Source organism: Amblyomma americanum, chromosome 4, assembly GCF_052857255.1.
Source record: "Amblyomma americanum isolate KBUSLIRL-KWMA chromosome 4, ASM5285725v1, whole genome shotgun sequence".
NCBI lineage: Eukaryota > Metazoa > Arthropoda > Arachnida > Ixodida > Ixodidae > Amblyomma > Amblyomma americanum.
Window position 1 is genome coordinate 71,871,109 of NC_135500.1, and position 18,200 is coordinate 71,889,308.

At 43.6% G+C, this 18,200-nt stretch overlaps 1 protein-coding gene across 1 annotated transcript in view; it reads left to right on the plus strand.

The window, feature by feature from the left end:
* Nucleotides 1-18,200, plus strand: part of LOC144129564 (uncharacterized) — a 920,144-nt gene that overhangs the window by 832,227 nt on the left and 69,717 nt on the right. The window contains exon 15 of the mRNA XM_077663706.1: nucleotides 12,745-12,867. Coding sequence (XP_077519832.1) covers nucleotides 12,745-12,867 — 123 coding nt within the window. The remainder of the gene's footprint in view (nucleotides 1-12,744; nucleotides 12,868-18,200) is intronic.

Below are 18,200 nucleotides of genomic sequence, written 5' to 3' on the forward strand. Positions count from 1 at the left end.
ACCGCTCTGTAGTACGCTCTACCCTGGATTACGGATGCATAGTGTATGGGTCAGCGAGACATTCTTACCTCAACCAGCTAGATCCAGTACATAATTAGGTTGGCGTTTCTATAACTGGGTTCTAAAATTTTCTATACCTGGCAACTGTTAGCAATACTCTGTATGCTGCTTCGATGCTGCAAACGCATTCCAGCTGCCGTACACATTTAAGGCAAAACTGAAAGCGAAACTGAATTTCTGCTGCCAGGCGTCCACCGGTACCGTCGTGCCTCTGTTGGTTCTTTTTTATCCAGCCTGCAATAATGTCGGAGCGTCGTCACGGCGTCGTGGTGCGCGCTCTTCAGCGGTTGACTTGAATGCGTTTTTGACCGCGTTTTTCGAGGTGCGGTAGAGAACTGAAGTGTTTTTAGTGTGCGTATATAACTGGGGACGTGCGTAGGTTCGTTCAATGCTCTCCAAGTACCGTATATGACGTGTCAGGGCAGAAACAGCCTTTGGAAGCTCTCCCGAATGCGTTTCTTTATCTAGATTGGCAGAAAGGGTGACGGTCGCTGACATTTTAAAAATTATTTTATTTATTTATTTTATTTACAGACTTCTGCAAACCGACTCGGTCCAAACAGGAGAGGGTACATACATTTCTTAGTAAGCACTATGCCTTAGAATCAGCAGCAATGGTGAAGTTACAATTTGCAAAATGAAACTAACATACATAGGCAAGGTTATAAACCAAATACACTTTGTGAAACTGCATGCCCCAAGCACAGGCACATAGAAAAAAAGCACACTATGCACTGTTAATAAATAATCATCATTTCTAACCGTACAGTCAGATGTATAGGCTCTCAAAAGGTTGAAGAAAGGAGAGGTGAATCATGAGGCAGGGATAATAATAATTTCCAGACAGATATTGTTTTCGGGAAAAATGAATATTTGTAGAAGTTCGTGCGGGCAAATATTGGCTTGATACTATAACTATGTTTGTGAAGTGAAGGTCTTATTGAGCTCCTTCCGAAGTAGTCCTGTCGCTGAATACTCAGTTTTTTGAAAATACAGAGTGAAAAAAACGCAGCCGGGCAGCCTTTCTTCTTCCAGCCAATGGCTCAAGGGCTGCTTCATGTAACATGGCGGACGGAGAGTTCCTTTGCTTATACCGGTTATATATGAACCTTGCTGCTAATCTCGGGATTTTTTCTAGTTTTTCAATGTTGATTGAGGTCTGTGGGTCCTATACTATGCTGGCGTATTCAAGAGTTGGTCTAACAATTGTTTTGTACTCTTGAACAAATGCCAACTTTATGTTTTAAGAAGCAAAGCTTTTTCCTTGCAGAGGAGCAGATATTGGAGATATGAGATGACCATTTAAGGTCAGACGTTAAAGTCAGAAAATCAGATTTAAAGTCAGAAAGCACAGGGGAAGTTCATTCGGGCGCGCGTTCATGCGCCAGAATGTATTTTTAATGAAGCAATCGTTGTCCTGAAGTCGACGTGAGTGAGAAATACGAGGGTTGCCGTGATGTGGAGACGTGAAGCAGCTCGGCACGACTGTGCACCTACCTCTAATGGTAAGCAGTCCTGTATCTTCATGCATGCTGGTTCCCATTTTCGAAAGGTTATTTTTTGGAAGAGCGGGCTCAGGGCGTGCCCCTTCTTAGTACCTAAGTGCCAAGAACTGCAGTGCGAGAGGCCACTCTTTCCTTGTTTCCTAGCGAGAGAAGCAGCGCTGAACAGAGTTCGCCGAGAACCATTGTGCACACAGCAGTGTTTTAGACGAAACGAGTGTCGCGGAGTACTGCCGCATGCTGCTTAAAAGCTCTGGTATGTGTGTTCTGTCAAATTTGAAACCATTTATCGCTATTTTGTCAAATTCCTTGCCTTGAGGTTTATTTGTGCGTGGTAATTTCTGCAGCTGTGCGTATAGGGACTGTACCTTATCTCTGCGCAAAATGCATTGCGTAAGCGTGACGTCTGAGATAAACTATCAATTTTGTCTCCTGCACAGGCGCTGACTGCCGGTCGTTTTGCGCATCAGGCCGCTTTGTAATTTCTCGGCGCTGCCATCAATTTTGCTTTTTAGCTGTTTTTAGAACGGCACCCAGATTATGGAATCTGGTGCTGTTCAAGCTAGGTATATTTAGCTTGCTTTTTAAAGTTATTGAAAGCTTGATTGCTTGGCCACTGTGACCTAATTAATAAATTTTGGCTGTCTGCATTAGTGATTGTATTAAATTGATGTATGCAGGTGAAAAGATCTACATCTACATGGGAGTCCAAGGCTTTCACCTTGTTGCCACTGGGAAATATTCATGAGCACTATGGAAGCAAAGCTACGGTGAAGCTTTTTGGCAAGCTTTTGTTTATGTTGTATGTTAGGTTCTCTTTCGGTTCACCTTCCCTTCTTTTCTTCATCAAGAGGCTTCATGAAACAGGGAACATAGCCTAACCATGCCCTCATTTATTTGTACATTCTTGCTAATTCTTTGTCAGCACAGGGTTATCGCAAACCAATTTGTGTGTTGTTGAATGCAGTTTTCTGAAACCCTGCATTGAACGAATAAGTGCCAATTGTGTGGATGACATTTTTACATTTCGATAATATTCAACAAAAAACATTTCCTATACCTTGTGCTTGGTGCATGATGGCCTCAGTTGCCTATGTTCCATAAAACCCAACACAACAATAACAACAAACAAGCTGATAAACACAAAAGCTGATAGACAAAGAAGCTGAAAAATTGTTTCAGAGATGAAAAATACGTACGGCATGTCAGCCAAAACATTCTATTTCTGAGGCGTATTTATCCATTTCGTGCACAGTGAGGTGGTCCACATTTGTTTTCTAATGGAAATGGGATTTTTTTCTGAACGTTTAATTGGAACGATTTTTCATTTAGGAGAGAAAATAATTTTGCAATTTGTGTACCTGCGTTCAACCCCAGCATTTCTCGCTTCGCGGTGCTCCAGGTGGATGCTCCTCATATTTTGTTTTGAAAGGTCGGCTCGCATGTTCACTCACATTTTGTCACTTTCAACTCGAGCATGATGTAAGTCCAGTATGCTCCATTGAGAGAGAGATAAAGGCTGGATATGGTGAGACTTGCGTACTCCTCTGAGTGGTAGTGCTCTTGTAAACTGCCTAGTGAGTTCACTCTCGTTTTCTACAATAATTTGTTGGAGCACTCAGAGGGCTACAACACGCTTGATAGCTTTCTCTGTCCATCTAAACAGCCCATAGATGGCCAGTATTTCACTTTTGTGGTGAGTTGAAGAAAGCAGGAGCGATGAGACGCCAACCGGACTGCTTTATTCCAGCCAGGCGAATACCTGTCCAAGCGCCAGATGCGTGTCAGTCGCCGCGAGCCTCGCGCGAGCCGCAGCGTAGACAAGCCAAGCCAAGCAGACGGCCTAGCTACTGCATGTGGCTACTGAATACATCTAAACCGCTCATAGAGGGTCTGTATTTCACCTTTGTACAGCCTTTGAATACTTTCTTCTGCCAAGGGCCTGACAGTTCCTCTAGTGCAGTCACGAGCACAATTCGCATGTGACGTGGAGAAAAAGACCTTCCCACAGAAAAATGGAAATTATTTTCTTAGTAGCAGAGGTTTTTAACTCCGATTGGTCTCACTACAAAGTGTGCTTCCCGGCTCAGCACTGTTTGTGTTGAGGAACAATAGCAGTTTTTCCATCCGGCCACTTAATTTTTATTTTTGTAAATGTACCCTTCAGCGTTATTGCCGAACCTGGCAGCATTTAAGCCCAGCACACCATTGTATTCGAGCAGTGGAGTGCTCGTTTTGCGTATATTTGCACCAGGCGGCATACTTTGGTGCAGTAAGGAGAAGGCACAGCGAAATGTCGATGTTGAACACAGGACTCAACCAGCAAAATTGTTTTCCCACTTAAAACAAAATTGCTGCTAATAAACTGCTAGATATAAATGTCATTAAACGCTATTGTGCAACATCCAAGCTTTCAGAATTTCATTAAGGTCCCCTCGTTATAGAATAGGTTCCTGAATATCTCAAAAAGCAAATTTTTGAAATTTAGTATTATTTTGATGACATGCCTTATGCTTTTTGCTCTCTGAAACATTTTTCTTGCCTTATTTTTCTTCTGGATGGCTTAGAAAAATAGTCCGAATAAGTTCTGCGTGAATTTAAAATTTAACAAAAAACATTTATTTTCATATTCTGTGCGTACCTTCTTCCATGTTTTGTTTGATACAAAATACGTTCAATTTACTGCATATGCAAGCGCAATATCTTGTATTTATATATCAAAAAGTTTAACAGTCATGCATAACAATGTTTTTTTTTACAAATCATTTGCAAAGTTAGGTTTGGCTACCACTTCGAAACAGAAGATGGTGGCCACGACACGAAAAAATTTATTCGTCAAAAAGAAGCTGGGCTAATGTTTTTCATAGTGATGCAATAAGGCATGATTTTTTATACAGAAGTCGAAGATGGTCGAGTACTAAGTCTGGATCAGTTGACCTGCAATCACTCAATGACAATTAAATGCCGACTGTGTGGTGGTTTGAAGGAGCCGTTGTGTTATTTTTCTAGCTCGATTAATATTGGAGGTCGAAGGCAATTTTTTCTGCTTGCATAATTGTAATGGTTCCATATCATGCTGTTTACTATGCCTCTTTTGTGCAAACTTGTTTTGCTTTGGAACTAATTTTTGGTGCAGGCATTCACCCCATATGAACACTGCTGCTCCTGAACAGTACACTCAACTGGACCAGTGGATTGGTATGACTGCTTGTACCTTTACTAAGTTTCCGAGAAAGATTTATGCATTCCACTGGCTGCTTGGTATTTTCGTGCTGCATTTCATTAGCAAATGCAGGTGCAATGCAAGCTTGTTCTAATGATGAATGTGGCCATTCGTTAACACCATTTTACAGTAGCGATGTTTGCGAAATGATTTATTCTAGTTATCTTGCGTGAACTTTTGTTTACTACTTAGAGCATGAATGCCTTAAAGGAAGGGAACCAGAACTCGTGAAGTAAAAAATTGGCGCGACTTGTTTGTTGCGAACATTGTGATGCCACAGCTAACGTTTCTGATCTCGAAATGCACACTTTTATCGTTATGTATTTTTCAAGAGTGGGTGCAGAAAAAAAACATCTGCTTGGAACCCCCTTGAGGTCGTATTCCAGATCTAGACTTCATCTTTTCAGGCGTTACAGTAATTTAGCCTGGCAAAACAGCACACTGGGTAACAGGACACAGGCAAGACAGAGATACCACCCGACATACAACTTAGGAATTTATTGATTTGCTGAAAATAAATACAGGAAGCACCATCCAAAATTCGGAGGAGAAAAGTCATGGAATCATCATTTTGTCACACCTGTTGTAATTATTTACCCAGATAGCCAATGTTTTTGTTAACATTACTGATATGGGCTTACGCAGTTTGGACACTTCTTATCTGTGATGTACGTCTGGTATAGCTTGCGCATGAGCAATCGATTACATTCCCTGATACTTTTACATTCTCGAACTTGTGGAATAAACTCGTAGTCCGATAAGTGTCTTGCTACCATGCTGTCATGTCCTTTTTGGTTTGTCGACATGTTCCATTAGATGAATGTTGACACACCGACGTTATTCCCCAGCGTAATACGCTCCTCATGACAAAGGGATCTTTTACACTTAGCCACTGTCGCATACTGTGAATTTGTCTCTGTGCTTCTTCTTACACAGGGCTGCCTTTGAAGCACCTTTGCTGGACGTGTTGCCTATAATATCAGATACTTTCTGAAAAAACAAAAGAAGCCATTGCGCAGAACTTCTGCAAGCTGCAATAGAAGGTTAAGAGCCAAACTTTGAAGAACGAAGCCCAAAAAGTTGTGTGAAGCCAGCAACTTGACCGAACTACGGCTGGCTGTGAAGACAGTTGAAGGCCTATGCCTTAGTACTTTATTCATGGAATTAACACACAAGGATAACTGGCCTTTCGGTGCAATTATCTCTCAAAACCGATCGTGGCGGCTACTCTTAGGGTGGTATCTGCTAGAAATGCTGTCCTTGTTTACAGTGGAAAAATTTTCCTGGTAAAGAATCCAGTCCGCATTCCTCTCGAACAGCTGTCCAGAAGTGACTGCTCCATTTTAATCAAGGACTTAAATTACAAGCTGCCACGTACCGCCTTGTTTGAGTTGGTAAGAGAAGGAATTGATTCCATGGGAGTAGTAAGATTAAATAACTAATGCAGAATTAATGCGGATCAATTCCTGGAGTTGTTAGCCATCAATTTGCGTTCTACCTAATTACAGTTTAATGATTATCTTTACACTCAGTGGCAAAGAGTATGCAGCTGTTCCTGCGTTGCATTAGTTATCAGTGACCTTCTTCTGGCCTGTCAAGATCGCCAATAGAAGATCTTCGTGACACCAATATGAAAATGACGTTCTGTTTTGTGTACGACTTCCCAGTAATCCACAAGCTAACCAAGGGAAACACAACGACATTGTTGACATTTTTAAGACCTCCGAAGTTCTTGCCAATTTTGGGCTGACCAGAGAAATGCCAGTGGAGGAGCAGCTATAGTTTCTCGATCTATGACTGTACATCGGAAAGGCCCATATGTTCTGTTGTTAAGTTCCGCAGTCGAGAAAAAGGCTGTGGCTACAGACTCAGTGGAAAATGCCCTAAACAGATCGTGTATTGACCGTCAGCAGCTTAGGAATTTAGCTGTCATGCTATATGGGCATGGTGTCAGTTACGCGCTAAAGAAACTTGTCGGCCGGGCTGCTGTGAACTGATCATGCAATGCGTCCAGCAAAGGTGTTTGAAAAACAGCCTGGTGTAAGACGAAGCACAGAGACAAATTCACAGCATGCGACATTGATTTTGTTTACAAAATGTCTTTGTTATACAAACTCTCCTTGTCATATATGTTGGGAAAAAAGGCCTTCATGTCAACATTCGTCTAATGGCGCATTACGTCAACGCAGACAGGATATGGTAGCAAGAAAGCAAGACACGTGTTGGACTGTGAGTGCATTCCGCGCTTTCGACGTTGTAAAATTCTGAAGAAATATAGCCGATAGCCCAGGCGCGAGATATATGAGGCGTGCATCATATATACGAACTCTTCTACCCTCGCAAGCACATCATCGCTAAAGTTAATGAAAGAAGAAATTGAGAGGATACATATTCCACTCACGGATATAATCCGTGGCACAATCCTGTTGCAATATTGGGCGGACTACTTGTGCTCCTTCGGTATAGTTTCGTCTTTGTTGTCGTGGTGTTTTGTGCCATTTATAGTCAGTTAAATCTCCAGTCAGGCCAGTGGGTTGCACTAGTTTGCAGCAGTTCATGCACAAATAATTGCATGTCCTGACCACCTTCAATACATTTCCTTACAGGTACCTTTCTAGCTCAAACATCACTTTTGTAATGGCGTTTAGAGCTATTTTCCATGAAAACACAATGACCTCTTTGGAAAGGTTCAAACAATAACAGGCGGTGCTTGCTTTCCCTATGAGCACATTTTATTCTTTCCGTTAGCGTTGGCATGCACAATATCACACAACATTTATGAGAAATATGTTGTCATTTTATAAGTATCATTGAGCAATGTAAACTTATATGAAATGTTGTACTGTTTTTGTGTAAAATGCAGACTCGCACCAGGCGTGCCGCTCTCGGAAAGAAATCCTGAGGTGCCTGAGAACCTGTTCGTCTAGCGGGGATGACTACTCAGAAGGCTCACCACTGCGGCTCACTCTACAACTTTCGTACTGTCAAGTTTATGGATGTTCAGCATAAGCTACCCTGTGTTTGTGTACAAGCTATTCGTTGGAGTTAGTGTCACAATCAAAGTCTTCCTCAAGCTGGTCCATAATGCTGCAAGGGCATGGATTTTTTTATTATTTTCTCTGGAAAAATTAGAAGGTACATATAACTGCAATTGAATCTGTTTGTTGCAGCACATTAACACCATAAAAGCGGGTATGGTGCAGTCGTTCCTAGAAAATATTGCAATAGTGTTCCTTGGATGGCAGTAAGAATCCATTGGCGAACCTTCTTATAATAATGGTTTTGGGGGGGAAAGGAAATGGCGCAGTATCTGTCTCATATTTCGTTGGACACGTGAACCGCGCCGTAAGGGAAGGGTAAAGGAGGGAGTGAAAGAAGAAAGGAAGAGAGAGGTGCCGTAATGGAGGGCTCCGGAATAATTTCGACCACCTGGGGATCTTTAACGTGCACTCACATCGCACAGCATACGGACGCCTTAGCGTTTTTCATCCATAAAAACGCAGCCGCCGCGGTCGGGTTCGAACCCAGGAACTCCGGATCAGTAGCCGAGCGCCCTAACCAGTGAGCCACCGCGGCGGGGCGTTGTTGTGCTTTGTTTATCGATTTCTTTGTTGTGATGATAAAAGTTTCTACATTTCCACCGTATTGCGATTTGCGTGTGAATAAATATTTTTCTTTGGCGCACAGCCTGCCTACTGCAATGAAGAGCTCCAGTAATACAGGTATAATAAATTATGTAACTATTATAATGGTAAACTTATTGAACACCTAAGGAAATTATTAAAAGTGGGAACAAATTATGAACCCATTGCTTGCATTTTTCCAAAAGTGTGTACAGGGGTTATTACCGTTATTTTTGCAGTAGAAGCAAGAAAACGGTGAAAAATGCGTAATCTTATCCAGTGTAACACTTTTTATGCAGTGAAAAAAGGTATACATTATTATCTCTATGAAAATATACAAATGCTACTCTTAGTGGCGCGATAAATATAGAAATACGAGAGTTCTAAAAAAATAAATTCCACTTCAAACCGTCAATTGCTGTAAAACAGAACCGTTCCAATCGTCATATAGATGCCAATTTTTTTGTGGTGCGACATAAGTAACTGAAGAATTTTTACAAGCACTGAGCTCGGATGGAAAGAAGATATAAACGGTGATGCTTTTCTGGAGTGACGAAAAACATTGTTTCGTTCATTTTTACAATTTTGCTTCGAAGAATGAAGCTGTTTTGGGTCATTAAAATGGGCAACTGATCACAAATAACCAAGCTAGAAAAAAATACCAAAACAGGTTGAAAATAATGCCATCCAAGGTAGCAAGGAGATTGTTGGGTGTGTCATGGATAGGCACTGCGAAACAGGGAAAGCAGCGGACGAGTATAGCCATCGTCGGACGTGTAATGAACTGGCATTGCGAATATGGGAAGCGGCAGACAAGCATGGCTGTCATCGGGGGTATAATGACTGCTAATAATGAGGGGACATGTTACAAGTAGGGCCATCGTTAGACTGCCAATACTGGAGCAATGAAGTCAGCAGTGGTTTTATATAGGAGCGGGCCTAGCCAGCATACTTCCGATATTAGTTCAATAGTGCGTGCTGCCTGGGTGGCGTTGGCGTTGTGAGCGAAAAATAATGAGCATGACTCTGCCAGGTAGAGCCCAGAGAGCAACCTAGGAGGCAGATGGGCCATTTAATTCACGTGATCTTGCGGTGTCGTTACAAACTGCCAATCAGATAGAGAGCAAAGTGCCCACTGTAGCAGGCGACAGAGCAACCTAGGCCACACACGACCCAGCGCAAGGAGCACCAGCCAAAACAGGGGAGTGGCGCGTCGCTTAATCGCTGCACCACTGCGCCAGAAGGGCTATGAGGACTCCCAGGTATCTATGAATGTAAATTATAGAATGACCCTGTGCTTATATGGGAAATAATTCATTACGCTACCGCAGCTGCACTTAAGGTGGATCTTAAGCGTCCCATTCAATTTTTTTCTAAGCGCATAGAAGGGTCACGCCTTTATAGGAAGCTTTCTATGTTAAACAGAATGTGCTTGCTGTCCAGGTTCCTGAAAAAGAAATTATACGTTCAGAACTCGTTCCGAAAATAGCTAGGTGTAACTCTATGTGTAAAACTGCACATCACACACAGGTTCGAAATAGCACACAGGTTAAAATGAATTCTATTGCTTGAGCTCTGTGTAGGTAAAACGTATTAATATTCGAATTTATATAAATTGAGCGAACGAGTGACGAGTTTTACCAGTTATTTTGCTTGGTTAGTTTAAATTTTTGTTTTGTCGGACAAGTATTTTTATAACATCGGCTCATATAACGATGACCTCTTGTTCGTCGAAGTACATTTTGTTACTGCTCCAAAATTCCCTTAGTGTTTGGCAGTCAGGATTTGAATAGAGCCCTAAAGATGTTTAAATCTGGTCAGGTATTCTAAATAATTTATTTTTCTTGGGACTGGAATGGAGATAGGTCCTATTGCAGGTTACGCACCAGGAGAACTTGGTTCACAGGCTGAACGGGAGGCGCTGTTGTTACTTGAGACGTTCAACTTGCATTCTTCCATAGATCGCCCATTTTCATTGAAAATTTGCAGTATTTACGCAGGAGATAACCACCGCGTGAGGAGGAAAGTTAATTTTAAAAAGACAGAAATGTCGTCTAAAGGGAATTCTTAAGAGGGCAGAAGATCTTTTGCATTCCATGGTGAGCTGCGTACAGAGTGTGCGTACCGAAGCGGAAAGGTCCTTTAGGCTTTATAACATCTATCTTTTTTGAGCGTGCGACACAGTACAAATGAAAATAACTCTAAAGAGAACTGAAAAACGAGAACTAAAAAGTGTTTAACAGAATAGGACTCACTTCGGCTTCAATGAGAAAAACTTCGTTAAACTTTCTTGTAGATACTGAATGTGTTTTTAGCCTTCTTAGCAACTAGCACCAAGTTTCGGTTGGCGTTTTTGTTCTCTTAGTTGAAATTCCTGCCCGAAGAGAGGGAATATCAAGAAACTTTACATTTCATCAAATAAAAATAAATTTGCTCGGTAATTTACGCTGCGCCCCAGCTGCGCTCGGTAGGAGCACAAGAGTGATGGGAATGGTTTTGCTGGCTGAGTAAATCTCTTTCTGTCTGCTCAATCGTGATCTAAGTTGTCTGCAATCACATGTGGAGCCGACCGGGCTCCTGTCGCTCTGCCGAAGAATCAGTGGAAACTTTTGCCCATTCTGAGGCAACTGAATGAGCTAGTCGACGTGACGCATTTCATTCGAACACTTCATCTTGATACACTGCCTGTGAATTGGCCAGATTCATCTTCGGGCAAGATCTTCAGACACCAATAGGGTGCCTCGATGCCAGGGCCGTCAGGGTGGAGACAACTTCAGCGGTTCCGCCATATTGAATCACACGGGATCAGCGGTGCTAGCGTTTGTAACGGCGCCGTTCATGCTATCATGCGCTTCATTGTGCTTTAACTTGAACGGCCTTTTGCAGCGAGAGCTACACTGGGCTACCAGTCGAGCATTTCGCGGTACATGGGAGAGGACAGTTGTGATGCAATATGGCGGCGTCGCTTAACTTGTCTCCAACCAGCGCTGGCATCGAGGCACCCTAGACACCAAGCCTCTGCAGCACCGCATAAGATCATCATGCGAAACTCGGTGCACCCTCCAGAAAAGAGCTCCATTTTGTCGAGTACAATCCACTCGCATTATTTGGGGATAAACCACATAATCTCCACTTTTAGCGCTCGGGTGCCTATTTTTCATTAGCGTAGCTGTAAATTATTAGTGTTTATCTTGTATCTCTTGTGTGCGCTTCTCTTTTCTGCATGTAGTTTTTCTGCCCTGAAGCAATCCTTTATCAACGTTCAACATTCGGAAGTATTTTTCGCAAAATTACGGCTAATGGAAACATAGACCTGGCATTGTGGCAATAGCTAGGATGGTTCGAGTGTCAGGCACGCGTTCGGTTGCCCTCGGAAGGGGTACTGCTTGGAGGGGTGGTGAGGCTAACGTGTTTGCCCCCTTCCCCCTCCTTCATCTTCTTCCCTCCTATTTTCTAGGGAAGGAGGAGCAGAACCAAAGCAGGCGCTCAGTGCTTAATTTGCGGAAAGAACTAAATTCGTGGATTAGAGGGAAATTATGCTGGTCTTCAATTCTTCTGGGGGCTTAGTTTCAGTTGCGGTGCCATGGTGAATTGGTGAAAAATGTCATCTAAACAGCGTGCCTTATCACGAAGGCACTCACGGTTGTAAAGCTGCCTTGCGTGTTTCCTGTCATTGTGCACAAAATTTCGTGAGACCAGCACATCATGCAGACAAAAAAATTTGGCTGTGCACTAGCAGCAATGAATAACAATGAAGCTCGTGTAAGATATGATGGAAGTAGAGTGTTGCAGAAAAGTAATTCGTTGCCTTTTCACGCGGAATTACTATATGCCCATTTCATGAAGCCGCCGTCTGTCGTTTCATAGCACGAAATTCGTAGGATATCAGATTATCTCTTGAGGCGGCACCGTATTTAACGTCAGTGCCTCGTCATCGTGGTGAACGCATCTGTGAATCACCCCCGTGGGTTGCTTGGACATGCGGATCACGATTTTTGCCCGCTAGCGTTCGATAATTAGAAGTGGCAGCATCATTTTCTGTTCATATGTGTAGTACTGTGCACTGAAACTCTTGGTGTCGGACACACAGTGCAATCCTGCTATAAAAGGGGCACGCGCTGGATTCCAAATAACGGACATCGGCAGCACCGGAAACATGTGGAACTCTAATCTGTGCGTCTGATTTTAGCGGTTGAACCTATAGCGCTTTCGAATTCTCAAACGGCCGACTTTAGTGTCTCTGCAGGCTGCAGAGCGTTATTCTCTTTTGTATTCGCTCAGCTGGCATTTTTTTTTTTAAACAAATGTTGCTGAACAGCTTTATTTTCTATTCTAGCTACATCAAGAGAGCATTCGGAAAAAAATTGACTTCTACAAATCTAGGCAATACCAATCATATCTAAGCAGAACTGGAGATGAATTTCACGTGTTTGACTTAAGCGACACCATAAGATCTAAGGTAAGTTTGAGTAAATGAACCTCTTTCATATGCCAGCATTATTTCTCTGTGCTAAGCGGATTATATTACACCCAAGAGTGAAGTGCATACATGCATGTTTATCAAAACAAAGTAGACAAAAACACCAATTAAAAGAAACAGAAAAGGCTGAAGAATTTCTCGTAATGCGGCAAAAATATATCCGCACAAATCCGAAATATATACCCTACTCCTTCTTCAAACAACACAACTGGCGATTCATTGCAAGTCTCTACAACGGACAGATACTGAGAATTCGCTGAGTCATTGTGCAAAAATATGTGATATGAAAGTCTATAAAAAGCAGAAGCAAAAGATTACAGTAACTGACCAAGTCAAAGTAAGAACAATTTGATGCTTCGGAACATGCACGGGTTCCTTGTTCACACACAGGCTAAAAGGGCAGTGGTCGAAACTTACATACGCAGAATATGACGTAATGACTGTATGCACACGGGTGGCATCGTCCCTTCCTTCCGGTTCATTGTATCAGGTGTCGTCTGGATTAATGACGACTCGAGCAAAAGGCGTGTCGTCAGGTTCCGCTCTTTGGATAGAATTGCGGCGGTGTCCCAGGCGATATCACGCGTTTTTTCGTGCGCGTGCTCGGCAATCGCATTGGAAGCCACGTTGTTGTTATCAACATCGCGCTGATGTTTAAATCTCCAAGGGAATTTTCCCGTTTCCCCTATATAAACCTGGCTACAATCACCGCATGGGATTTGGTAGACAACGCCGGGAAAGAAGTTATCTGGCAGGGGGTTCTTCACACTCACCAGCAAGTTTCAAAGTTTGCTGCAAGGCACGTGTCCGATGTGCAGGCTATACATCGCGAAAATACTTGATAAAGCTTCGCTTATACCACGTACATACGGAATTCTAGCAGTGGTGGTGAAAACCTTACGACTGGAAGAGCTCGGTTGCAAAATATGTTTTTGGATCATTTTCACAAAGTGGTCGTGATAGCCGTTACACGAAAGTTCTCGGCGTATCATTTGTAGCTCGGCTTGCAAATCTTCCTTTTCTTTGGAGATTCGTGTCGCACGTGTCACCAAAGATGACACAACGGATCTTTTGTGGGCAATCGGGTGCTTCGAATTAAAGTCTAAGAACTTTCCTGTGTGCGTTGCTTTCCGGTATACTTCTAAGGAGAGTCCATCGCTCTTGCGTTGCAACAATACGTCGAAGAACGGGAGAATGCCTTGTTGGTCATATTCGACTGTGAACTGCAGTGTCTCCTCGAGTGAATTCAATTGTTGCAGTAACCGGGAAATGATACGTCCTCTTTGCGTAGGATGCAAAAACAATCATATACGTAGCGGTAAAAAAGCTTGGTTTGGGGTGTGAATTTACTGAGGACTTCCGTTTCTAATGCTTCCATTACAATATTTGCTCTCGTTACGGAAATGGAGGCGCCCATGGCAGTGCCGTGTGTCGGCGAGCAAAACTTCGAGCAATATGTAAAATAAGTATTTCTGAGGCAGAACCGGAATAAGTTAGAAAGGTCTGGGACGTCAAAAGGAGTGTGTTCAGCGAGAGCGGTGTCCCTCTGGAAATATTCTTCGCACTTAGAGACGGCCAGGCTGAGCGGCACGCTGGTTAACAGTGACGTGACGTCGAAGGACACCATTATATCTTCTTCGTCCAGCTGTCCGTTATGTACATTTTCAACAAAGTCGCAGGAGTTGGCCACATGTGTTGCGGTTTTACCGGCCAAGGGGCCTATTACACTGTGCAGGTAATTAGAAAGGCAGTAAAGTGGTGACCTGCTGAAATCCACGATGGGCCAAAAACATATTTTGCAACCGAGCTCTTCCAGTCGTAAGGTTTTCCCGGGCACTGCTGGAATTCCTTATGTACGTAGTAGAAGCGAAGCTTTATCCTGTATTTTCGCGAAGTATAACCTATGCATCGGACACCTGCCTTTCAGCAAACTTTGAAGTATGCTGGTGAATGTCAAGGACCCCTGCCAGATAACCGTTTTCCTGGCGTTGTCTACCGAATCCCGTAGCTGTGATTGTAAAGGGGTTTATATAGTCGAAACACGGAAATTCCCCAGAAGATTGAAAGAGCATCAGCGCGATGTTCATAACCAAAAAGTGGCTTCCAACGCGATTGTCGAGTACGCACATGAAAAAAAAAACGCATGATATCGTGTGGGAGAACGCCGCCATTCTATCCAAAAAGCGGAACCTGACGACACGCCTTTTGCTTGAGCCATCATTCATCCAGACGACACCTGATATTATTTACCAGAAGGAAAGGACGATGCCACCCGTTTACATAGTCATTACGTCATATTCTGCGTATTTAAGTTTCGTCCACTGCCATTTTAGCCTCAGTGTGAACAATAAACCCTTACGGGTTCCGAAACGTCTGATTGTTTTTACTTTGACTTGGTCAGTGACAGTAATCTTTTGCTTCTACTAATGCCTGACCAGATGAACTTTCGTCGAACCCTCGTCTACGAAAGTCTGTAAAACTGTCATGTGCCATAGCATGTCGGCTATAGTGTATGTCGTTGATATCATTCTACATAGTTCAATAAATCCTTCCTTAATGCTTAATGTATCAATTCGACAGCACTCCTAGGCTCCTTCAGAGAAAATTTCTCATTGCCTGGAAGCCGTGGTAGGCATGCGTGGTTGGAACGTGGCCCGCGATCGACGTCATCACCCCGTAGAGGCAATAGGCCATCACAATGCAGGCGTTGATCGAGAGCGGCAAGCCGACTTTCGCGGTGAATTCAAACAGGTTCTTAAGCGCTCCTTCCTACAAATGAAATGCGTGTCTACAATATACAAGAAAACACTCTAGCGGTTGCTCATTCATTATGGCGCTCGGTTGCTAATCTGAAAGAAGTGAGTTAAATCCAAGGACCGGCGGGCGCAATTCGATGGAGGCGAATTGACAGATGCCAGTGCACTGTGATCGTCAGAGCACGTTAAAGACCTAAAGGTGGTCTAAGTCATAAGGATTCCTCCGGCATCACTCGTAACTGGAGTCGCTTTAGAACGTTGAACCCGAAAAAAAACGAAACTATAACAAGATAGAAAATTACTTAAAGCAATAAATGCAAATGTATACAAGATGGGAAAAAGTACTAAAAAGAAAAAAATTAAAAAACGAACGATCTCGATACCAGAAGAAAATACACCCGAAAAAAGAAAATGAAAAGCGTACAAAATGTACTAGCAAGAATAGATAATTCCTGCTGTAGCTTAAACAACCTTCATGACAAACTGAGAATAGGCCGTATATTTCCGCAAACCTTTATGCTATTTTTTCGCTCTCAAATCCGCTGGCACTCTGATTTATCATTTTATTTGCGACGCTAGATGCCACTAGTCTTATCTCAAATATTCCCAGCCGCGCGCATCTGCCTCCAGGCCGTTCCAGATTGTTGCAGTTGCGTTTAGCTCCTTAGCTCAAAGGATTGTTGCCAGCTTGAAATGAAGCGAGCCGAGAGTTGCACGAATTCTTTCCTGCAAGAACTGAGAAGTACGCTTGTTTCTGTCGCCACCAAAGATTCTTCAGTTCTTGACGAGCGCGAGTCGGCACGGCAAAAAATTTTCTTTCGAGCCCTTTCGTAGCATTCTTCACGGCCGAACATTTGTCGACGCGCCATGATCTTTTATAATTTCTGGGTAGCGTTAAAGTGGCGGCCACCCCCAATAATTCATGAGACCAGTCCACCTAGCTTGGCCCCAGAAAATTTACAATCGTATGAAGCCGATAGTCTATTTCATGGGCTGCCTGCTACCCGACCTCGCACGCGCTGCTGCCCGAACTCACCGAGCGAGGAAAATGACGATGGCCTCGCCTATAGCGTCGGCAGCAGTCATTGTTCAGCAGGCCTGAATACCAGCCATTTTTAGTAGCACCCCAGGTGAAGGTGATAAAAACTGGTTGGACCAGTACAGGCGTGTAGCAGCCTTCAAACAAGTATAAGGCGCTTTGAAGCTACAGGGCATTGTTTTTCCGCCTTAAGGACCTGCTTGTAGTGGTACCGAAGCCGCGAGATTTTTCTACCAAGTTCAGACAAATTCAGAAATTAGTTCCTGAATACGTTTTCAAGCCTCCTGCGAAAGGAAAGGGCACTTGTCTGCTCTAAGCTCGCATTTAAATCCCAAATAAAATAGTAACAGTTATCATCTAAGAAGAGACACTCTGGATCTGTCGTGCCGACCCTGCAAGGGCTGAGGAAAACCAAGGTAATCTCTAGGTTTGGGGCATGAAAGAAACTTTCACTTGGACTCAAGGGCAATCCCCCAAAGCATGTCGCGAAGTTCATCAGGAAAGGAATCACTCAAGACACCCTGTACGTTCGCACCCACCAATAAAGTCACCTGGCGCAGCTATTCGAAATACAGCTGGACACACCACCTGCCAGTCACTGGAACCTGAAGCAAATGATACTGAATTTTGCTGATAATAAACTGCGCCATCTAGTGCTGACATCAACGCAGTCTCATTACGCAACACTGACAGATGCTGTCTGCGAAGAAATGCACCAGGAATTGGTTTTACTTAAAGCTCAACTTCGACCCAAGAACCAAGCGCCATCACTTAAGCCGCTGCGGTATGCAGCTAAAGGCATACTGTTAACCAACCTGATGTGGCCCTATATACCACCGCCGGGACGACCACTGGTGAGTTGCCGTCCTGCCATGCTTCGAAAGGCCGCACCAAGGAAAGCACACGATTGGAGGACCCCCACCCAGCATCGTTAACTCTGCTTTCACGGGGGTGAAACCGGCCATATCCTCGACTGCTGTCCATACAGAAGAATCCGACTTCTCGACGCTTATATGGATGCTCAGGGCGCAAGGTCACAGCTATGCAGAGGCCGTTCACAGATCTCTAGCCGTGTAGGGGAAACTTGCTGACCAGCAAGCTTCAATGGTACCTGACAAAAACTACGAAGGTTTTTTATCAACCACGTCGCATGAAGACGTCGCAAGCACTTCACAGATGTTGCATACAATACCAACCAGGACGAAAACATGACCTGAAGTCAACACAATGCCACTTCTGCGCAAAATGATAACATCGTACCCCGTCCGCGGTCACAGCACCCGGCGCAACCATGAACTGACAACAGACCGATGTGCAACTCGAAAAAAAGGACGTGTAACCTGAAAGCAACTATTGAAATCCGTAAAGTTACTGCCTTACTTGACACGGGATCGCACTCTTCAGTGATAAGTTGCCATTTCTCCGCGCACCTCCACAAGGTGAAGACCACTTGGGATGGCCTGCAGACAAAGCACAGCTGGAGGCCTACTCATTACCCTGTCGGAATGATCTACTGC